Here is a 24,057-nt window from a genome sequence, read left to right as displayed (position 1 = left end):
TACCATTTTTCTGAAGGAGTCAATACCTTGAAGGAATAAGCAGTTTTAAAATTAGTAGTCTGTTGATTTTTAATATACCAAAATTGACTAATTTTCTAGCTCTTGTTAAATAACATATATTGTTTTTATATCTATTATTTCACTTGGATCTGTACACTCTGAGCTAGTTGTGTTAGGTTATGTTATGACTTCAAAAAAAAAATCTCAGTGTTAAATTTAAAAGTTCCTCACTCTGTTTCACTCAGACAGGAATCAGAGTCAAATGGAGTTAACAAACTGGTGGGAGTTGAGCAGCTCTTCAGAGAGGTCCTTCATACAGTGGTGATTCAAGGATTCAGCTGTCCTTGAAGTGGAAACCCAGTGATTCTAGGCTTCCCTCTTGCAAGCCTGGAGTCCTCTGTTAGATGCTATGTCAAGGAAAAAGAGAGTTGGCTATGGCTCTTCCAGGAAATTCTAAGGGTCAGGCTTAGAGCGGATACTCATTTCTGCCCGCATTTACATAGGCCGGGGCCCTGGGACTGGTTCTGGCCAAAGTGCAAGGGAGGCTCGGAAATGTAATTTTCATTGTACCTAGGAGCAAGCTAAAGTGGATTCCTTCAGCCAAGAACCAAACAAAAACTAGTCATAAGGCCGTTTACAAGAAACAACAACTTTTGGAAGAATAGAAACTCAGGCAAGTTTTTACTAGCATGAGTTAGCAATACTTACCAGCATAAGATAGCAGCTATCATTTAGTCAAGATAAGCCAGCTTAGCTTTCAGTGACCAACTTTCCCAAAACAAAAGGAATATTAAATATGATTTAATTAAACCAGTCAAAGCAAAGGGCAAGGTACTTACTCATCTAAGCTTTAAAAGAACATTGTAACTGTAAACTCAGCACCTTATACCATTTCCAGTTTGGAATGCTCCCTGTTCGTAAACAGTTTCTCACTCAATAAACCCTGCTAATTGTAATTGACTAGTTGATTAACCTTTTTTTCTTTTCAGTAGTAGTATATGGTTTCTCTTAACTATATCCTCATGAATTCTCTATGACCAGATAGCCATTGCTGTCAAGTCAGTTCCCACTTTTAGCGACGTTACAGGGCAGAGTAGAACTGCCCCATATGGTTCCCAAGGCTGTAATCTTTACGGAAGCAGACTGCCACATCTTTCTCCTGCGAAGAGGTTGGTGGGTTCGAATCACTAAACTTTCAGTTAGCAGCTGAGTGCTTTAACCACTGTACCACCAAGGCTCCTTCTGTGACCAGATAGCCACCTTTTATTGTAAGTGAAATTAAGGGGCACATAGCTAAGGATGAAGTAGAGCCTAAGAAATACCTATTTTTCAAAGTATACCTCTACTTGCCCTTTGAGATTAAGTCATTCCACGTTACTAAATAAAAATCATCCTGTGACTGTCAGATTTGGTTGAAAGGATTCAATCTAACAGTTGCTTGGGTCACCTAAAGATAATAGTTCTATATCATGTCCTGTTACACCACTGATTTGTAGCCAAACTATTCCCTGCATTCTATTGTAATTAAAGTTCCTTTTTGTTTTGAAGTTTGCTTGGCCCCTCTTTTCACTGAGAGGTAAGTGATAGGTTGCATTCTTTGTACATTTGAATAGTGGGTTTTGCATGAGGAGTAGGATATTGCTTTTTCTCCATAATAGCTTCTTCGCTGAACCTGCCTTTCACTTTCCTGATTGTTGAGCTCAAGCCTCATGCATTTTTCTCAGCCCCTGTATCTCCCTAGTTTCCTCACTTTGGTCTGCTGCTTCCCTTCATATGTCCCTCATTGAAAATATATCATGGTCAGATTTACTCTGATTTTATCTCATCCCATATTGGGCAAAGAGAGTGTGACTCAGAATATTCTACTAAAATTTCCAGCACATAACCTTCTTATTCAATTATTCTGCTTTGTTTTGCTTGTTATCTTTTGCATGTTACCTGATCCAAGAATCTGCAAGTTCCCTTTGGTAAGAGAAATCTACTATTCAAATGCACAGTAGGTGGGACCTATGACCTAAGGGAAAGGTTTAAACCTTCAGCTCTTACCCTTATGGAATGCCTGAGTCCCTGCTCCCCTTGCCTTAGCAATCTTAACTTTCAGAATGTTCATGATACTCTTGAAATTTCCAGCAAATAATGGGACAATATGTATATATAGCAAATGATTTTTTAGCTGCTTATACTGAACAGGGTTTTGAGGATTAAAAGCTGTTGTTTTCTCAGAGTTTTGTTTTTTTTTTTTTTAATTCTCAAAATTTGGAAGATTATTTTAAAATAGACTAACCAAAATCAAAACCAAACCCATTGCCTTTGAGTCCATTGAGACTCACAGCAACCTTATAGGACGGTGTAGAACTGCCCCATAGGGTTTCCAGGGAGCTGCTGGTGGATTTGAACTGCCATTCTTTTGGTTAGTAGCCAAGCTCTTAACTACCACATCACCAGGGATTCAGAATGAAGACTAAAGCTGCCTTTAATGTCCTAGGTGCATACCTTGGAATAGTGTTTTGTAAGACTATTAAAACTTTTTTAGCTTACGATATCAATACTAAACTTTTCCATGTTTGTTCATGTTCAGTTTTCTACTTTAAATTTCTGGTGAAAATATTTTAAGTGCGTGTGCCATAAATGGCACTGCTGACTAAATTTTAAAAATAAAGTCTAGGTCAGTATAGTCTGTATTTTCTGATTCATTTCTTTCCACTGTTATTGAACTACTTTAGTAAGAGTAGTAACTGTCTGAGATTATTTTATCTAAGAGCTTTATAAAAGAAAGCCATTGAAAAATTATGATTTTTTAATTTTCATTGTGCTTTAAAAGTTTACAAATCAGGTCAGTCTCTCATACAAAAAATTTCTACACATCTTGCTATATAACCCTAATTGCTCTTCCCCCTCATGAAACAGCACACTACTTCCCTCGACTCGCTATTTTCATATCCATTCGGCCAGCTTCTGACCCCCGTACTCTCTCAACTCCCCTCCAGACAGGAGATGCCAACATAGTCTCATGTATCTTCTTGATCCAAGAAGCTCATTCTTCACCGGTATCATTTTCTATCCCAACATCCCGTCCAATCCCTGTCTGAAGAGTTGGCTTTGGGAATGGTTCCTTTCTTGGGCTAAGGACCATGACCATAGACCATTAAGCCTGGTCTTTTTGTGAGAATTTGGGATCTGCATCCCACTGCTCTCCTGCTCCCTCGGGTTCTCTGTTGTGTTGCCTGTCAGGGCAATCATCGGTTGTAGCTGGGCACCATCTTGGTCTTCTAGTCTGAAGCTGATATAATCTCTGGTTTATGTGGCCTTTTCTGTCTCTTGGGCTCATAATTACCCTGTCTTTGGTGTTCTTCATTCTCCTTTGCTCCAGGTGGGCTGAGACCAATTGATGCATCTTAGATTGTTTTCCTGTTTTCTGTTTCATTTAATTCTGCTCTAATTTTTATTATTTGCTTTCTTCTGGTGTCTCAGGGTTTCTTTTGTTGCTCTCTTTCTGTTTATTCAAGTTGTAGAGATAATTCTTTGATTTTTGGTCCTATCATCATTTTGTATGTGTGTATTTATTGATGTAAATTGACCTCTGAGCACTGCTTTAGCTGTGTCCCAAAGGTTCTGATAGGAGTGTTTTCATTCTCACTGGATTCTTTGAATTTCTTTATTCCATCCTTGATGTCTTCTATAACCCAGTCATTTTGGAGCAGAGTATTATTCAGTTTCCAAGTGTTTAATTTCTTTTCCCTGCTTTTCCTGTTACAGATTTCTACATTTATGGCCTTATGGTCAGAGAAGATGCTTTGTAATATTTCAGTGTTATGGATTCTGCTAAGCCCTACTTTATGACCTAATATATGGTCTATTCTAGAGAATGTTCCATGTGCACTAGAAAAGAAAGTATACTTGGCTGCTGTTGGGTGGAGTGTTTGGTATATGTCTGTAAGGTCAGATTGGTTGATTGTGGCATTTAGATCTTCCATGTCTTTATTGAGCTTCTTTCTAGATGTCTCGTCCTTCACTGAAAGTGTTGTGTTGAAGTCCCCTACTATAATTATGGAGCTGTCTATCTCATTTTTCGATGCTGTTAGAGTTTATGTATCTTGCAACCTTGTCACTGTTGTTGTTCTTAGGTGCCGTTGAGTCAGTTCCGACTCACAGTGAGCCTGTGCATAACAGAATGAAACACTGCCCGGTCCTGAGCCATCATTACGATCGTTGTTATGCTTGAGCTCATTGTTGCAGCCACTGTGTCAGTCCACCTCGTTGAGGGTCTTCCTCTTTTCCGCTGACCCTTTACTTTGCCAAGCGTGATGTCCTTTTCCAGGGACTGATCCCTCCTGACAACATGTCCAAAGTATGTAAGACACAGTCACGCCATCCTTGCTTCTGAGGAGCATTCTTGCTGTATTTCTTCTAAGACAGATTCGTTCATTCTTTTGGCAGTCCATGATATATTCAGTATTCTTCGCCAACACCACAATTCAAAGGCGTCAATTCTTCAATCTTCCTTATTCATTGTCCAGCTTTCACATGCATATGATGTGGTTGAAAATACCATGGCTTGGGTCAGGCCTACCTTAGTCTTCAAGGTGACATCCTTGCTCTTCAACACTTTAAAGAGGTCCTTTGCAGCAGATTTACCTAATGCAGTGCGTCTTTTGATTTCTTGGCTGCTGCTTCCACGGCTGTTGATTGTGGATCCAAGTAACATGAAATCCTTGACAACTTGAATCTTTTCTTCATTTATCATGATATTGCTCATTGGTCCAGTTGTGAGGATTTTTGTTTTCTTTATGTTGAGGTGCAATCCATACTGAAGGCTGTGGTCTTTGATCTTCATTAGTAAGTGCTTCAAGTCTTTTTCACTTTTAGTAAGCAAAGTTGTATCATCTGCATAACACAGGTTGTTAATGAGTCTTCCTCCAGTCCTGATGCCCCGTTCTTCAGATAGTCCAGCTTCTTGGATTATTTGCTCAGCATACAGATGGAATAGGCATGGTGAAAGAATACAACCCAGACGCACACCTTTCCTGTCCTTAAACCAATCAATATCCCTTTGTTCTGTCCAAACAGCTGTCTCTTGATCTATGTAAAGGTTCCTCATGTGCACAGTTAAGTGTTCTGGAATTCCCATTCTTCGCAATGTTATCCGTAATTTGTTAGGATCCACACAGTTGAACGCTTTTGCGTGGTCAATAAAACACAGGTAAACATCTTTCTGGTATTCTCTGCTTTCAGCCAGGGTCCATCTGACATCAGCAATGATATCCCTGGTTCCACGTCCTCTTCTGAAACCGGCCTGAATTTCTGGGAGTTCCCTGTCGATATACTGGTACAGCCATTTATGAATGATCTTCAGTAAAATTTTGCTTGTGTGTGATATTAATGATATTGTTCTATAATTCCCACATTCGGTTGGATCATTTTTCTTGGGAATAGGCATAAATATGGATCTCTTCCAGTCAGTTGGCCAGTAAGCTGTCTTCCATGTTTCTTGTCATGGACGAGTGAGCACCTCCAGTGCTGCATCTGTTTGTTGAAACATCTCAATTGATATTCCATCAATTCCTGGAGCCTTGTTTTCACCAATGCCTTCAGAGCAGCTTGGACTTCTTCCTTCAGTACCATCAGTTCCTGATCATATGCTACCTCTTGAAATGGTTGAACATTGACTAATTCTTTTTGCTATAATGACTGTTTGTATTCCTTCCATCTTCTTTTGATGCTTCCTGCATAGTTTAATATTTTCCCCATGGAATCCTTCACTATTGCAACTATTACCTTGTCATTAGGTGCATAAATATTTAATATGGTTATATCCTTCTGGGATATTGTCCCTTCAATCATTATATAGTGTCCTTCGTTACCTTTGTGGTGGATTTAACTTTAAAGCCTATTTTATTGGAAATCAATACTGCTGATCCTGCTCTTTTTTGATTGTTGTTTGTTGGTATATTTTTTTCCATCCTTTGAGTTTTAGTTTGCTTGTGCCTGTAAGTCTAAGATGTGTCTCTTGTAGGCAGCATATAGACGGATCGCGTTTTTTTATCCATTCTGCCACTGCCTGTCTCTTTATTGGTGCATTTAGTCTGTTTGCATTCAGTGTAATTATGGATATGCATGAGTTTAGTGCTATCATTTTGGTGCCTTTTTTGTGTGTTGTTGAGTTTTTTTTTCCCCACTTAATTTTTGTGCTGAGTACTTTATAGATTGTCTTTTCCTTTTATTCGTTGTTGATTTTGTATCTGCTGAGTCTATTTTTTTCTTGCATTTTAATTTTGATGAGTAGGATGGATAGTCTCCTTTGTGGTTACCTTAATATTTACCCCTGTTTTTGTAAGTTTAAACCTAATTCTTATTTCTTTATATTGCCTTGTCTTCCTTTCCATCTGAAAGATTTGCGACTATGTTTCTAAGTCCCTCTTTATTATTTTAATGTTGTCTTCTTTGATGTAATAACGTTGTTTCCCTGTTTTGAGAGTTTTTTTATCTTGATTTATTTTTGTGATTTCCCTATGTCAATTGACATCTGATTGCTCTGTATATAGCATATACAGAATAGCATCTGGCTATTCTGCCACCTTGGGCCTACCTGAAAAATTAATACTTTAGTGAAGAACACTGTGCAGTGTTCTAGTCTTGGGTTGATACCTGATATTATTGATCTTCTAACCAAAGAATTCCTTTTAGTAAGAATTCCTTTTAGCATACCTTGTAGTTTTAGTTTGGTTTTTATGAATTCCCTAAACTTCTGTTTATCTGGAAATGTCCTAATTTCACCTTCATATTTGAGAGACAGTTTTGTTGGATATATCATTCTTGGCTCGCAATTTTTTTTTCTTCAATGCTTTATATAAGTCATCCCATTGCCTTCGTACCTGCATGGTTTATACCGAGTAGTCTGAGCTTATTCTTATCGACTCTGCTTTGTAGGTGACTTTTTGTTTATCCCTAGCTGCTCTTAAAATTCTCTCTTTATCTTTGGTTTTGGCAAGTTTGATTATAATATGTCGTGATACCGCCTTTTAAAATCTACCTTATGTGGAGTTCGATGAGCATCTTGAATAGATATCTTCTCATCTTTAACGATATCAGGGAAGTTTTCTTTCAACAAATCTTCAACAATTCTCTCTGTATTTTCTGTTGTGGTAATCCAGTCACTTGTAGGTTATTTCTCTTGTTAGAGTCCCACATTATTCTTAACATTTTTTCATTTTTTTTTAATTCTTTTATCTGATTTTTCTTCATATATATTGGTGTCAAATGCTTTGTCTTCAAGCTCACTAATCCTGCCTTCCACTTGCTCAGTTCTGCTCCTCTGACTTTCTATTGCGTTGTCTAATTCTGTAATTTTATTGTTAATCTTCTGAATTTCTGATTGATGTCTCTCTGGATTCTTGCAGCCTATTAAATTTTTCATTATGTTCTTGAATAACCTTTTTATTTTCTTCAACTGATTTATCTGTGTGTTCCTTGGCTTTCCCTGCATATTTCCTGATCTCCTTCCTAATCTTGTTCCTGATGTCTTGAAGAGTTCTGTATATTAATCTTTTGAATTCTGTATCCGGTAATTCCAGGAAGGCACCTTCATCCAGAAGATCCATTCATTGTTTGTTTTGAGAGCTTGTTGAGGTAGTCATGGTCTGTTTCTTTATGTCACTTGATATTGACTGTTGTCTCTGAGCCGTCCGAAAGTTATTACTTTATTTTATGTTTTACTGTATCCTAGCTTATTGCTTTGTTTCTTTTTGATATGCCCAAATGGGTTGCTTGAGTGGGCTAGCTTATTTTCACCTTTGGAGCTCTGATGTCGTGTCCCCAGATGGCTAGAGTTGTTACCAGGTATATCAGTCTAGGAGTCCATTCACTTTTCTTGTATGAATTCAGCTCAGGTGTCCAGGTAGCTGACCATCAAGTGTGTGGTACAGGCTCTGTCCTAGTCTTAGAGGCTCAGGGGTAATTGGTGTAGCTGCTGGTATCTGGTTGGATCAGAGGGTCATGCTCTGAACAAGGCAGCGGGCTGAGACCATCCCCCGAGTGTCTGTGAGGAAAGCGTGTCCCTGTTCTCTAGAGCGTACAGGTGGGTGGGTTCTGCAGACGGACCATGGGCCCCAGTGCTTAGGACTGGAAGGTACCAGTTATCCTTGGACCCCTGTTGTGGGTGGCTGGGTGAACCGAGTGGAGCCACCAGTCCTTAGGCCCCTGGTGTGGGTAGGTGAGGACCCTGTTTAATAGGCAAAGCAGTGTCAAATCTCAAACACCCACCTCTTCACTGCACAGCGGAAGTGGTTGCAGTCTGCCAACAAGGGCCTGTTCTCCTGAAATGTCACACACGAGTCCATGCAGGGGGGAAAGGTATTCAAAGTCCATGGACCAATATGCCTGGACAGGAGCCACTTCTATTCTGAGCTCCCCTGGTTATTGGAGCTGGTAAATTATCTTTTCCCCAGCTGTGAGTTCATTCCTACTCCAAGGCTGGGAGGATGGCTTCAGGCGCTCAACAGGGCCTATCTCAGGCCCAGGGAAATCAAAAGCCTCTGAAGCTGACTTGGGGCCATGGGACACAGTAAAACATACACAAGTAGTTTTGCTGAGCATTCTTCTCTGCTTCTGGAAGTGTGAGTAGGGTTGTGGCTGGCTGTTCTTCCCTGAGGAAACTGCGACAGAACACTACCACTACCACCACCACCCCAACACCCCGCAGCTGCTCCCAGGAGTGGTGCCTAAGGGATCTCAGGGATTCAGGTCTGGCAATTCCTCTCTGCTTCTGAGCTGTATCTCCCTCCCTCTACCGCTCACTCCGTTTTCTAACTTTGCCTTTGATGTTCAGGGCTAATAGCTTGTCATAAATATAATTGTTTCACTTGTTTTTTCGGGTCTTTGTCGTAAGAGGGATCGCAGGAAGCATCTGGCTATTCTGCCACCTTGGCGCTACCTGAAAAATTAGTACTTTAGTGAGGAACAACTGCAGATTATCTTTATTTTCTGTGAGACACTGCTGATAATCTGAACATAAGTGAAAAAAGCCAAGGTAAATATCATAAAATACGCTAAATTTAGTGTGTTTAACTAAAATGCAAGAGTCTCAGTGTTTTAATTACATTCTGTTAATTTTTTTTTCCTCCTACGCCTGTGTTATAGAAAACGATGATAAATTGATTTTAAGGAAAAATAAGAGGTGAAAATATATGCCCATCACCCACAGAAAATCACTGTAAATTTTGTTGTGTTACTGTAACTGAACGAGGGTTCTTATCCTGTCGTATTAGCTGATCAAAATAAGACGAACGCCACACCACCAGTTGCAAGGGAAACAGAAAGTGGAAATTTATTGTTTGCGCAGACAAGGAGCAACATGGGGTCTAGTGACCATAAGGCCATGTGCTCACTGTCTGAGGGCATTGGGAAGTGTTTTATTTCTAGTGGCATCTGGGGGTTGGGTTTGGTGCCCAGAACTCTCCACCCTTAGCCCTCCCATGTCTGCATTTGGAGGTTGGGATGTTGAATCATGTCGGCGATGTTCAGGTCCAAGGACAGATTTGAAGGCACAGCTCTTCAGGTCCTGCGCGTGCACTAAAATCTTGGCTTGCGCATGCACAGGATTCTGGGACCAAATTCAAACTGCTGTTCGGGCCGCAGCATGGTCAGGCCAAACTGCAGTTAGAAACTGTGGCTTGGTGGGCTGGGAGAATGGTGGGGAACCGTGGCAGAGTGGGGGGAAGTCTTGGTGGAGGCTTCAATTCCCCCTCTAACAGGTTCCTTTTAATCTTAAAAGGGGTTTAGGGCTGAAGGTCTTATCTTCTGTAGCGTCTTGCTGGCTAGGGGCGCTGGCATAGAGCTGGGCTCTAGCTGGAACCTGCTCGGGGGAGATGCAGTGATATCAGCATCGCAGCATCATTTGCAGGTGGAACTTTTGAAGCCTGGAAGACACAAACTTTACTAAAAAGTTAAATAAACAAGGCCTGAATATGACCATGGCCAAGGATGTTAGAAGGGGAAGACACCAAGTTAAGTTTGGGATTTTTGCCTTTACTATATCTCAGATATCTTGTGAAGTTGGGCCTTAGTTGAACTCGTGTGGCCATTTATTACGGAGGGACTCGAGTCCTCAACAAGGGGCCAGGAGTCCTATTAGTGCACCTGACCCAGTTAGGATTAAACTCAGTGTCCTCTTTAGCCTATTACCCAAGTCTCTGCTGGAGGCCCAGTACATGCGGACGTTGGTGCCTGAGAGGCACAGAAATTTTAGGGGACATTGACTGGTGGTTGTGACAGGGCCGATGTAAAGAGCTGTCTATCTACAGCCAGGACAACAAGCCTGGCTGGGGTCACTTGGACACAAGTCAGACCCACCCACTCAGACACATCCACTGGGGGCACACAAAGATTCAGTGATGGCACAGCAACTGAGGGTGGCACCGGCTCGTTCGAGCCGAGTGCTGCTGTACAAGTTCAGGGCCAGGGGAGCACAAAGCCCAGGTCGGCACACCCGGCACTCGGGGCTTTGGTATTTTTTTCTTGTGGCATTGTAAATGTGTTTCAGAGGTAAATGAGCGTGCTCGGGGGTGTAGGCACCATGTGGTTGGGCAAGCAGTAGTCAAGGAGCAAATAAAAAGTTCTTGGGAAATTTTTGGGTATCTTTTCTGCATGGTATCTCCATGTAACAGACTTGGTTGGTCAGATTCTAATTGGGGTTTTAGCAGTGGAGTCAGTGAGGCCCTGGATAGTCTGTTGGACAAAGTCCTTATTGTAATTAATGAAAGATGGGCCCAGGGGGAGATCCATCGCATGGAAAATCTAGTGGTTTTTTTAGTAGGTGGAGGCACCTGGACTGGGACTGCCTGCGTCTACATTGTCTCTAGTTCTGGTAGGAAGGGTGAAGAACACCTAGTGATCTTTTAACTGGAGAGCATTTGAGGTGTTTGTGAGATGATTATCCTGCCATTCTGTGGGCCCTGTTTTTCTTCTAGAGAGACACAGGAAATAAACAAGCCAGGATATAAGGCCGTTTATAGGTGATAAACTTGAACAGAGTCATGACAGTCGACTGGCACAATTGTCTATCACTTTAAATCTTCTGAAGCCTGCAGGTCTTGTTGGTTGGTATCGTGAGGAGGAGCCGGCTTGATATGAGTTGTGGATCCATGCTCCCTTTTTGGTAATCTTGATTGCAGTGCCAGGGGTTTATTCGCCTGCCAGGTCTATAGTGCTCCAGGTCTTGACATGGAGAAAGAGACTTCAGGTTGTGGAAGAGTCTTGTTATGTACCTGTAAAGAGAGTCAAGCACCCCTGCCACAGAATACAAATACTGTTTAATAGCGAGCTAGCTTTGTGCATGTCTCTCTAGCATCCAAGGTATCCTCAGGACCCAGAGTAATGAAGCCTTTTCATAAGTTCTGGAGGAGGGGACACCCATACATAAGCTCAAAAAGGCTTACCTTAAGCTTGGTTTGAGGTGCCTCTTGTCCTGAACAGAGCCAAGGGAAGGGTCTTAGCTCATGGGTATTAGGTCTTCCTGCAAGGTTTGGCCCAGTGGGCTTCAATAGTCCAGTTAACCTTTTTCTTGCAGTCTTTTTCTGGAGCATATTCCTGGTGCATAGTCTCCTCTTATGCTGCCAAGAAGATCTTATCTCTTTTTTTTTTTTTTTTTTAAGTAGTGGTCTTTAATATTAAGAAGGACCATACAGAATGATAAGTGCTGCAGAGCCAGCTGCTCACCATACTCTAAAACCTGATCCTGCAGCAGAATAAATCAGTATATTTACATTTAGGTTTTTCCTGGAAACCCAGGACAGCCCAGTCTGGAGCCATCCTTCCCTTTCTTGTCTACCTTTCTACTTCCTTCTCACCTTTTTGTTTTTTCTTCATTCTTCTTGCTTCCTACCCTTTTACTCCTCCAAGCCTCATCAGTTGTTTCTTCCCTGTCCAGCCCCTATTTTTGCAACTATAAAGGTCTTCTGTAGCTTATGGAAAGCTAGAATCAGTCACTACTACTGGGGTCAGAGTTCTTGCTACTCACTTGGCCTCTAAGTTGGCCCTTTGGTAGTCTTGGGCCACTACTGTATCTTCTTGTTGATGTCTTTTGCAGTGTAATTCAGCCAGAGTAGTGGAGAGTGACACCATCTCAAGGAGTTGTAAAATCTGTTGGCCATGTTGATTTCTTCATTGACCCAATTTAAAAGCTCTCTTTGCTTCCACAAAGTCTCATATACATGTAAAACTGCTAACACATAGACTGAATCTATATAAATGGTCACTCTCTTGGACTTGGCCATCTGTAAGGCCTCGATCACCACAGCTAGCTCAGCTTTTTGGGCTGGGATCCATCTGGGAGAGTGTTTGCCTCGAGGACCTTGGTGTGGCTGACAACTGCATAGCCCTCTCTCCTTTGGCCACCCTCGACAAAGTTACTCCCACCTCTGAAGATCTCTAAACTGGCGTCTATTAGAGGTTGATTTTGTGGGTCTGGACAGCTGGCACGGACCAGGCCCACTGTCTGGACACCGTCATGATGGAGTCTCCAAGGGACAGAGTGGGAAGAGGGGTGGCTGAATCTGGAGCGGCAACAAATTGGACCTATGCACTGGGATTACCAACCAGACAAGTCTGGTACTGAGTTACACGGTACTCTCTCGGGACAGCCTTTTTGCCAGTGGCCCTCTTGTTAACAATATGCACACTGGTTCTCTCCCAGCAGGGCCCAGGGCCAGGCCTACTAGGGTCTGCGGGTCTTTTCCTCCTAGGGGGCCTATACCATTCCTATACCGTTGCTGGTGTTGCCGGTAGGGCAACCTGGCGCTTTCTGCCTTTGTCTTCTTCCCTGTTGTTATAGACCTTGAATGCCAACTCGACTAGGTGTTTGATACTCGTAGTTACTCTTCTGTTTTGTGAAGTTGGTTCCCAATATGCAGGGCACACTGCCTTATAAAAATATCATTGACCATGTGAGCATTTGTTGGGTCCTTTGGCTCTTGATCAGTATATTGTCTGAAGGCTCCGTAAACTCTTTCAAGGAAGGTTGCAGGATCCTCATCTTTACACTGGTTGATTTCATGTACTTTGTTCCAATCTAAGAGCTTAGGCACTCCACATTTAAGGCTCACTAAAAGTTTCAGTATCGGGTGAGCCTACCATATTCCACTGTGCAATTATGGTCCCATTGGGGTCTTGAAGGGGGAAAATGTCATCGACTGCATCACTGGTCCTTCGAGCATCATTCGCCTCTAGGCTTCCTCTCCGGCCTTGTCTAGGACCATCTTCTTCTTTTCCGCGATTGACAGCCTGCCCAGTTGAAATCAAAAGAGTTAAAGATGGCAGTAAATAGTTCATAGAATTTCTTTGATTTCTCTCGACGTCTGGAGGTGTTTTTCTTCAGTTAATCAGGTCCACTGTACTAAAGGGAACGTGGCCCTGTTCACCACTGGAGTTGTTTGGTGGAGGGGATACTGGCTGGGGGCTAGCCCTCCCTCTTGGCTCTGTTCTGGCTTTGTGGCACTCAGGACCACATTTGTCCCTCGATAGTGTGTTGTTCTCCCACCCCCACCCCCCGCCCCCATTATGGGGAGATGGCAAGGGAAAATCTCCAGGACATTTGAACTGCGTTCCCTGGTTAATTTTTCACCCTTCCCCCCTGCCTGGCATAGGTCAGGAGGTGAGCCGCGCACGCTGCTGGAGTTGTAAGGGCTGTTCATCACTAATCTGGGCAGGTTGGACTTTCTCTTTTGCCCACAACTGCAACTGAATTTATCTCAGTTTTCTGAAGTACACCTTAAGAGTGAACACCTTGGAGTGTTTTTAGGATTATTCCTGTTCCTATACCTACACACTTGGCGCAAAGACACACAAAGAACAGCAGTTTTAAACACATTCAGACAGAAGGACTCCCACCCCCCAAACTAGAGGAAAGCCCACCAGACAGACAGACAAGGAATAACAATGCAGAAAGGATGTCCTCTAAACCAAAAACCAAAACCAGGGCTTAACCAAAACCAATGACCATATATTAAATTACCTGTTTTCTGCTGTTGGAGAACAGCGATAGAAAGAAAGGGAAAGAAGAAAAGAGTATTCTGAAAGAAAGATTATCGCGATGGCAGGGCAACCTCTGAGGGACTTAAATACCCTCTGTAAACTACCGATTAACCTTGGGTGATCACAGATGGACAAAGATCGTTGCCGATGGCAGTGACCTGATGCTTTTGGTTCCAGATGGGGCGAGGGACCTAGCTTTTAATATTTCCTATTCGTATTTTTCCCACATGGTTCTGATTATATTGTATGTGCAGTTTTATATCATGTTTCTTTTTGCTTAACATATTAACATAAAGCATTTTGATACTTTATTTTATTTTTGTGACCGTTGTTATTAATTGCTACGTAAAATCTAAATCTGATAAACTAGAAAGGCATAGTGCGTTGTTGCAAGCAGGCAGTGATTTTGCTGAGATAGACATATCAACTAATAGCAAAAGAAAAGACTGAAAAAGCATAGCAGATAGTAACCATTTGGTATGGAGTCTCAGGCTCTTTATGGAGCATTGATTGTTGAAGAATATCGTGCAACCGAACTTCTGTGTTTTAATTTGAATTCATGACCTCAGACCAGATGGCCACTCCATAATGCCAGGCAATTTTTGTATGCTCCACTTCTCAGACAGCTTTTCAACCCTAATCTTTTCTCCTCAAACCTCCCACATGTTTGTCTCAGCATCAGTCTTAAGCTGCTGAAACTAGAACCCATCACTTTCATCTTCACACCACTAAACCTACAACCCTCATTACATTTGCAGCTCTTTTTATCTTCCGTGTATTTTAATTTTGGCCTGTAGAGGCCTGCCCAATTCCTATATTTGTGCTCTAGACCCTGTTCTCTCTCCCTTTCACCCAGACTTTGCTTCTTAGGCCATTCCATTTTATTTTATCAGTTGCTCCATTTCTTTTGGGTAATTCCTGTCATCACACATACTTGTTTGCTTCAGTATTTCCCAGTAAAAGTAGCAGCAACAAGTAAAGAAAACAGAACTCTGCCCCCCCCACTTAAAAAGCAAAGCCCCTTCCATATCCACTCCCTAGTTGTTGCCCTGTTTCCCAAGTTTGTCACATGAGCACAATCATGTAATGACCCCAAATTATCTCTGAGCTCTAGATGTTAATATGTAGTTGCCCTCTTGACATTTTCACTTGATGTCTCATAGAGACTTCAAGCTCAGAATATTTAAATTCTTGATTTCTTTGCTCTCTCCTCCATCTCACAAAATGCAGAACCATTTCCCTCAACTCAGAATGTAGACATTATCCTTATCTTTACTTTTTCTCCCTGTGTCACTACCTCCGGACCATCGTCGATACCTTTTGATTCAATGTCCAAAATATATCTACCTGCTATTCATGCCCCCCCCATTCACACAGCAACAAAAGCAATCTTAGAATGTAAAGAGAATTATTTCTCTGCCCTCCTTCAAGAACATTATTTTAGCATAAAATTTAAACTCTGTACAGTGAACTGTAAGGCTTTGTATGATCTGTTTCCTGTTTATCTCTTCAGCTTCTCTTTATTTCTCTATGCATATGGTACTATTGCCTCATTAATTTTTTTAGTTACTGGAATATTCTTGCCTCTCTCCTTTTAGACATGCTGTTCTCTGCCTGAAATGCCTTTCCCCTCCATCCTTCAGGTTGCTGGTTAAATGGCATCTCAGAAAGGTTTCCTTACCTAACAACTAAGGCTTTTTTCACTCATTCTTACCACTTCTTTGTTTCTTTCATGTGGAGTCACAGTTCGTGTGTGTATGTATATAATTGATTAAATTCTGCCTTCCAACTAGAATATAAACGTCAAGAAGCCAGGGACTTTGGCTTTTCTGTGATTATATCTTCATTGCCTAACAGAGTACCTGGAACATAATGGGTTTTCCGTAAATGTTTGATGAATGAATGAATCATGGATAGATGACTGAATAACAGATTAGAACTGAGTGGGCTTAAGAGTATCTTTAGATTCCAGCTTTGAACAATTACTGTTATTACTGAAGATGGCCTTAAGTTACCTAGTAAGAGGTATAATAAATGTAATCCCTTTTTAAAAAGTGGGATCACAAAATAAGATTAAACAAGCTTAAATATATCTAAAAAGGAAATGGCTTATAGAAAATCTTAAGTAGTTCATTATTATAGGGCTGTAAATATAACCTGTGTTTTCATGTACTGAAGGAGTTTTTTTTACTGCTTACTATTTCTCAAAATTAAACTTTATAAATGAGTTATTTCTTAAGTGTTCTTCTAAATGTTGTGGGTTAAAATTCTGGACTTAAATTAAGATTTCAGGAACTCCCTCCTCACCCATGTTAATTCTAGTTTAGGGACTTTTTGGTTGGGATGTGTATTTTATTTTAAAGCCATTAAACTAGGAGGGAAACAACTAATTTTGGTTCATTGGTGATAACGTGGAGAGGGTGTATGGAAGATAAGGCCTGAATATCAAATTTAGCTGACTGTTAGATAGTGATGGTTGTTGTTGTTAGGTGCCATCGAGTCTGCTCCGACTCGTAGCAACCCTATGTACAGCAGAAGGAAGCAGTGCCCGGTCCTGTGCCATCCTAACAATAGTTAAGCTTGAGCCCATTATTGCAGCCACTGTGTAAAATCCATCACATTGAGGGTCTTCCTCTTTTTCGATGACCCTCTACTTTACCAAGCATGATGTCCTCCACGGACTAGTCCCTCCTCATAACATGTCCAAAGTATATGAGATGCAGTCTTGCCATCCTTGTTTCTAATGAACATTCTGGCTGTACTTCTTCCAAGACAGGTTTGTTCGTTCTTTTGGCAGTCCATGGTATATTCAACATTCTTTGCCAACACCATAATCCAAAGGCATCAATTCTTGTTTGTTCTTCCTTACTCATTACCCAGCTTTCCCATGCGTATGAGGCTATTGAAAAAACACTATGGCTTGGGTCAGGTGCACCTTCTTCCTTAAGGGTGACATATTTGCCTTTTAACACTTTAAAGAGGCCTTTTGCAGCAGATTTGCCTGATGCAGTATGTCTTTTGATTTCTTGACTGCCTCTTCCATGGTGGTACCACTAGGTAAGTAGTATCAGTTTCTGTTGAGTTTACTCCAACTTCATGTGCGTCAGTAGAACTGTGCCCCGTAGGGTTTTCAATGGTGGATTTTTAAAAATTAGGTTTCCAGGCTTTTCTTCCAAGGTGTCTCTGGATGAGCTTGAACTTCCAGCCTTTTAGTTAGCTGAGTGCATTAACAGTTTGTACCACGTAAGGACTACTAGGTAAGACAGTAAATTCAGAATGACCAGGAAGATGCTTGGGAGCAATAAATGATTTGTTTGGATATTTTGGCTATGTGGTGGAAGTAAATACCTTCGGTTGTTGAAATCCTAACTGACATAGTCAAGAGTAAAGGGCTTTGTGCTAATTCTTAAGCACATAAAGTTTGAGAATTCTCAAACTAAATTAAAGGAGGAAAAGAAAGACTACCTGTCCCTGTCAGAGCATTAGAACGACTGTTTTTAACTATCAATTCCTTCTGAGTAAATGAAGGATGAATAGAGAATTTTAATGTACTCCTGCAAGCTTGCCTGCAGAATTCACTCCTATTTTATTTCAATAATAAGCCTATATAACCTTAATATATATTACATTGTCAGTTGTAAGAAACATGTACGGACAGCATTGCACGGCCTGGCATGTAGTAATTGTTTAGTTAAGTGTTCACTGGATTTGAATCTAAAATTTTTTAAGGCTTAAGCAGTGCTATCTGTTTCAGATACTAGTTTTTCACTTGACATTTCCCAGCAGTATCTTCACAAACTGGAAACTCGGTAAATATTTGTAGAGTAAATGAATAGTTCTAGTAATTTTAATTGCTTTATATAAGAGGATTCTCTTTTTCTAAGTTTGAGGTGGTATCAACATCCTACAGAAGAAGAATTACGAATTCTTGCAGGAAAGCAGCAAAAAGGGAAAAGCAAAAAAGATAGGTAAGTTATACTGTTGAGCATGTGAGGTGTTAAATATTTAATACAATTTATGTACATGTATTTTGTGCTTTGGTTAAAGGCACGTTTATTAATTGTGCCTTACACAGTTGATATACTTGAGATAAAAACCCATGATCTAAAATAATTGAATCACGCTTTCTTATGAAAATATTTAGTAACCTAAATGTAGAAACTAAAAGCAGTGCTTATTATTTTACTCAAAAATGATTAACTTCATTCTTCTTCTAGTTTAAATTGTGAAAATAAGATAGCCATCATATTAAGGAAATTTTTGGTGAGGGAATGAATTGGGGAGAGATTTAGAACTCATGTCTCTATCCTGCAACTCATTTGAAGATGTTATTTGGTTTGAGTTCTTCTTCAGGTTTTGGCGCTACTTATTATTGCGATGTTGGACAAATTGACCTGCTTTTGGTGTTATTTTTCTCATCTTTAAAATAAAAAGAGTAGATTGTACAGTAAAATCTGTGAAAGCCGGAACCCGTGTAAGGTAGAAACCTGTCAGAGAAGGAAAACTAAAATATTTTCCGCTAATAGCAAAGGAAAGTGGTAAGACTACCCTGTAGAAGTCAGAAAATTTGTGAGACATGACAAAACAAGACAGCCCTTTTGAATTCTTGCTTTCACAGGTTTCTCTCTATAATTTCATAGGTCTCATTCAGCTCTTAAATATTTATATCCATGTTTAAAGTTTCTGAAGAAAATTGCCTACTAATAAACCTCACTTGAATGGACCACAGTAGCCCCATCTGTGAAATGGAGGGACTGGCCATAGTCATTTTGAAGGACCTTTCAACTCTAAAATTTTATATCTCTTTGAATTGACTTCTAGGGAAAATTGCGTGACAGCTGGGTTCTCTGAATGGGCCTCACTTTTCTTAGCTGGGGATCCAGGAAGACTCTGCCTCTAAAATCATGATTCTAAAGCATTATAAAATGTCCGTGACAACAGTTTGTCATTAAATTTCTCATGTACGTCATAAAAATGATATTAACCTGGCCTAATCATTAATGATTGTTTGGCTTGAAATTAGAAAATTGAAAAGACTGTCTTTTCTGATTTTACTTCCATTCTCTTTTTTGCTTACCATTACAAATACACCTTAAAGCTTGTTTTAATATTTATTGGAAACCTTCCTACTTTTTATTCCAGTAGTTGTGTTCTTTAATATTTCTGCCTAATAGTTTTTTTTTCAGTTCCTGAATTGCTTTTTAATTATTCCAGCTCTACCTTCTGTGGCTACAGTGTTCAACATTTATAAAATTTAGTTATGTACTATAGTATTCATTTTGCAGATATTTGGATGCTTACCATAGCCTTGTACTCAATAATTTTGTTATTTTTTAATGATAAACTCTTATATATAGAACATGTTTAACACTTATAAAACATGCACTGATGTCACTGTCTTGTTCTAGTAGCAGTAATTATTGGTTGATCTGTTGACATAAAATAAGTTTTTTACCAAGCATTTTTCTGTTTATATTTAAAAATAAATGCAAAATTCTTCTCTAGTATTGTAATTAGTGTTATTAAAACTGGATTTATTACTTTCTTTACATGTTTGGGAAACCCTGGTGGCATAGTGGTTAAGTGCTACGGCTGCTAACCAAAGGGTCGGCAGTTCGAATCCACCAGGCACTCCTTAGAAGCTCTATGGGGCAGCTCTACTCTGTCCTATAGGGTCGCTGTGAGTCAGAATCGATTCAGCGGCACTGGGTTTGGTTTGGTTTGTTTACATGTTTGATTTTCTTTTAAAAATTAAGTTTAGGAATGATAATGTATACCTGAAGAATTCCTCTATTTTCCTCGACCTGTGATTCTTAGTAAAAACCACTCTGTGTTGCCTTTCATGAATTTCTCCTGAACGTAAATCTTAATATGTTTTTTCAACTCTGACTTGTATATAGTGTCAGTTCTGTTTATATGTATATGTATATCTGTGTGTGTGTGTGTATATATATATATATAAAATTGCAAAGACATGTGTACTTTGTCTTCATTGTTTTTACTCTTGTGCTTAAAGAAAGTTTCCATGAAGATGTTAGGTTGTCTAAAATCTACAGAAGAAAAAGTAGAAGAAAAGAGGGTGAAATGCTAAGCTAGCAACCAAAATTTTCTTCTTGTCATTAATTTAGGTAACTCTTTCATTGCTAATCTATAATAAAAATTTATCATATAATAATTTACATCCACATTTTGTGATACCTTCTGAGCACCTTACCTGCTCCTTTTAAATGAAATATTAGAAATACTGTGTATCTTTTTCACTGTGAAATGTAAAATCACGTTTGTAATTAGTTGATACAAACACTTAGGTAACTTGTTTTTTTGTGTCATCTGTCTGATTTTTACAGGAAATATAACGGTCACATTGAAAGTAAGCCACTAACCATTCCAAAGGATATTGACCTTCATCTAGAAACAAAGTCAGTTACAGAAATGGATACTTTAGGTAAGGGAAATCCGTAAATCTCAATTTTATATTATGTTGGTGAAAGTACTCAAGATTTTGTCTTTTGTGGGTCATTTTTTGGTTGGTTGTTTTTCTAATCAAATCCGTTATACAGAATATGAAATCTAAGACCTTAGGGGCTCAAAATTCCTTCATTTGATTTACTTTTTTTTTTTTTCTATTCATCTATAGAAACTGGTGTTAAACATTTTTTTCCCCCGTTTTTCAAAGGAGGTTAACTTATATAGGCTTATTATGCAGCTTCTGTCTTACTAAATTGAGATCACAGTTTTTGTTGTCTTGACTTCTAGACTTCTTTTTGCTATGCTACTCTGCTCCTTTTATAACGTGGTTTGAAAAAATGCATTTCTTTAATTGTATTGAGGTACATATATTCATAATCAATTTTATACTCACATTTGGTGGAAGGGAAAGTGATTTCAGAATAATGAACAGGATTAGGGAACAGAAAGCTTTACTTTTTCAAAATTAACTTTTACCTATTGGGTATCTGTGAATATATCACTTAGGTTTTCTTTCTCCCTTTATCTCAGTTTCTATAATTGTATAATTATTAATTTTAAGTTTAAAGTGAAAATTTGCATGAAATTATGTTGATCCTAGAAAGGAAAAGAATCTAAGGTGTTGTTATTTAAAACAGTGTTTTCCGAACCTGCCTGCACATCAGAATCATTTGAGTGGCTCTTGAAAAATAAAGATTCCCCAGTTCTACCCTATGAGATTTAAATGTAGAGTGGGTTCTGGGAGTCTCTGTTTTTCAAAGTACTCCAAGTGATTTTGAATTCTGTCCAGGTTTGAGAATCACTGGTTTACATGATAAATGAGGAAAGGAAATAAAATAATACTTTTTTTTTTTTAATTTTGATAGTCTAATATAAAGAATCATCATACAGCTTGGCCCTTCTTGGGTTAAGTCACACCACCCTCTGAAAAAACTTGAGATTTATCTAGCATCTCATATAGAAATATTTTGTGAAATAAAGTGGCTTTAATATATCTAAAAGTATGAATATGGAAAGGTATCCTACAGTCCAAAAATGTTAACGAGGAACAGTATGAATCATTTGTCTAATATTATTCAGACTTTTAAGACTGGTTATGTCATCTTTTTTTCTTTACAGCTATCTTTTATGCAAAATTAAAAACATTTCAAAGTACTTTGACTTTCTGATTAGTAGTTGTCACACTTGTTTTATTATATGTTATGTGGTACCTGTACAAAATGTCCATAAATATATACATATAATAATAAATATACTTTCTCCCTGGTTGTTAATATAGTTTTTATCATTTTTATACTAATAGTTAATATTTACTAATGATCAAATTGACTACATCTGTGGAAAGAGATGATGAAAAAGCTCAATATCATCAATCAGCTAGGAAGACAGGGGCCAATAGGAACAGACCATCCATTGCTGATGTGCACATTCAGGTTGTAGGATGACATCAAGCACATAATACATGAAGAAAGCAAAAGGTCATTAAGAAGAAAAGACCAAACTGAATGTCAGAAGAGACTCTGAAGCTTGCTCTTTAACATAGAGTAGCTAAAGTGAATGAAAGAAATGATGAAGTAAAAGAGTTTAACCGAAGATTTCAGAGGGTGGCTCGAAAAGACAAAGTATAGTATTATAATGAAACTTGCAAAGACCTCAGGTTAGAAAACCATGAAGGGAAGAACACACTTGGCATTTCTCACACTGAGAGAACTGAAGAAAAAATTCAAGCCTCAAGTTGCAATTTTGAAGAATTCTATGGGTGAAATTTTGAATGATGCAGGAAGCATCAAAAGCAGATGGAATGAACACACAGAGTCACTGTACCAAAAAGAATTGGTTGACTTTCAGCCATATCAGGAGGTAGCATATGATTTTGAACCAACAGTATTGAAGGAAGAAATCCAGGCTGTACTGAAGGTGTTGGCGAAAAACAAGGCTCCAGGAATTGATGGAATACCAATTGAGATGTTTCAACAAATGGATGCTGCACTGGAAGTGCTCAATGTCTATGGCAAGAAATTTGGAAGACAGCTACCTGGACAGCTGACTGGGAGACCCATATTTGTGTCCATTCCAAAGAAAGGTGATCCAACAGAATGCAGAAATTATCAGACAATATCATTAATATCATGGGCAAGTACAATTTTGCTGAAGATAATTCAAAAACGGTTGTAGCAGTTCATCAACAGGGAATTGCTAGAAAGTTAAACCTGATTCAGAAGAGGACACAGAACCAGGGATATCATTGGTGATGTCAAATGGATCCTGGCTGAAAGTAGAGAATACCAGAAAGATGTTTACCTTTGGTTTATTGACTGTGCAAAGGCATTCCACTGTGCGGATCATAACAAATTATGAATAACATTGCAGAGAATGGGGATTCCAGAACATTTAATTGTGCTCATGAGAAACCTGTACATAGATCAAGAGGCAGTCATTCAAAGAGAGTAAGGGGATACATGTGGTTTAAAATCAGGAAGGGCGTACATCAGGGTTGTATCCTTTCACCATACTTATTCAGTGTGTATGCTGAGCAAATAATATGAAGAATGGGGCATCAGGATTGGAGGGAGACTCATTAACAACCTGAGTTATGCAGATGACACAACCTTGCTTGCTGCAAGTGAAGAGGACTTGAAGTACTTACTAATGAATCAAAGACCACAGCCTGCAGCATAGATACACCTCATATAAAGAAAACAGAATTCCTCACAACTGGACCAATAAACAACATCACGATAAATGGAGGAAATGTTGAAGTTGTCGAAGATTTTACTTGAATCCACAGTTAATGCACATGGAAGCAGCAGTCAAGAAATCGGATGAAGTATTTATATAATTTACGTTAGTTGTAATGTATTTATTATTAGAATCCTAGTAACTGTTTCACAGGTTTATTTCAGTTTTTGTTAGCTATCTGTCATACGAACCCCTTAAAGAACAGGAACATTTGAAGGTTACGTGACTGTTTGCTCTGAGCGAGTTTACTGGAACCTTTTGTGAGTGTGGGCAGGCATGGAGAATCAGAATGCTACTTGGATTTGTAATAAAATTTGAAAGCCTTTAGAAATGGGTATTTGTCTGTTTTTCATCCATTTCCCTGTTCTCCTTTCAGAAAGTTATTCTGTAGTTCAAAGTGAGTGACTTTTCTTTTTCCTTCCTTTTTTGAGTGTGGAGTGGGTAAAGGAATTCTGTAATCACTGTAAGATCAATCTTATAGTCCCATGAAATTATTAATTCTGATAGAGCAAAAGAGCTAAAGCAGTTAAAGTAATTTGAAGCAAATGAAAAATTAATCCAATCTAAAAAGGATTTGGGTTTTTAAATATTTTATTGTCACCCTGTGGAGACAATGAAAGTTTTGGTTACTTTGGTTTGATATTTTTAATAGGTCTTACTTTGAGTTGTATTTTATTTTATTTAAAACACTGCTTCTATAAATGTGTGATTAAAAAGTACAGTGCGGTATAACTGTATTACATTTTACAACTAAAAAATTTCCAAAGCAGTATAGATTGTTTTGTTATGTGCCAGTGAGAACATAAGAATTGGCCTATGTACATG

The 24,057-nt window shown here is 39.2% G+C and overlaps 1 protein-coding gene across 2 annotated transcripts in view; it reads left to right on the top strand.

The window, feature by feature from the left end:
* TMEM161B (transmembrane protein 161B) overlaps positions 1-24,057 on the top strand; it is a 90,400-nt gene that overhangs the window by 33,799 nt on the left and 32,544 nt on the right. For both annotated transcript variants that reach the window (XM_049867301.1, XM_049867285.1), the window contains 2 exons: positions 17,910-17,993; positions 20,373-20,470. In XM_049867301.1, coding sequence (XP_049723258.1) covers positions 20,458-20,470 — 13 coding nt within the window. In that variant the 5' untranslated portion in view covers positions 17,910-17,993; positions 20,373-20,457. The remainder of the gene's footprint in view (positions 1-17,909; positions 17,994-20,372; positions 20,471-24,057) is intronic.

Source organism: Elephas maximus, chromosome 2, assembly GCF_024166365.1.
Source record: "Elephas maximus indicus isolate mEleMax1 chromosome 2, mEleMax1 primary haplotype, whole genome shotgun sequence".
Classification (NCBI taxonomy): domain Eukaryota; kingdom Metazoa; phylum Chordata; class Mammalia; order Proboscidea; family Elephantidae; genus Elephas; species Elephas maximus.
The sequence above is the reverse complement of the archived record's forward strand: the minus strand, read 5'-3'. Positions and strand labels throughout refer to the sequence as shown.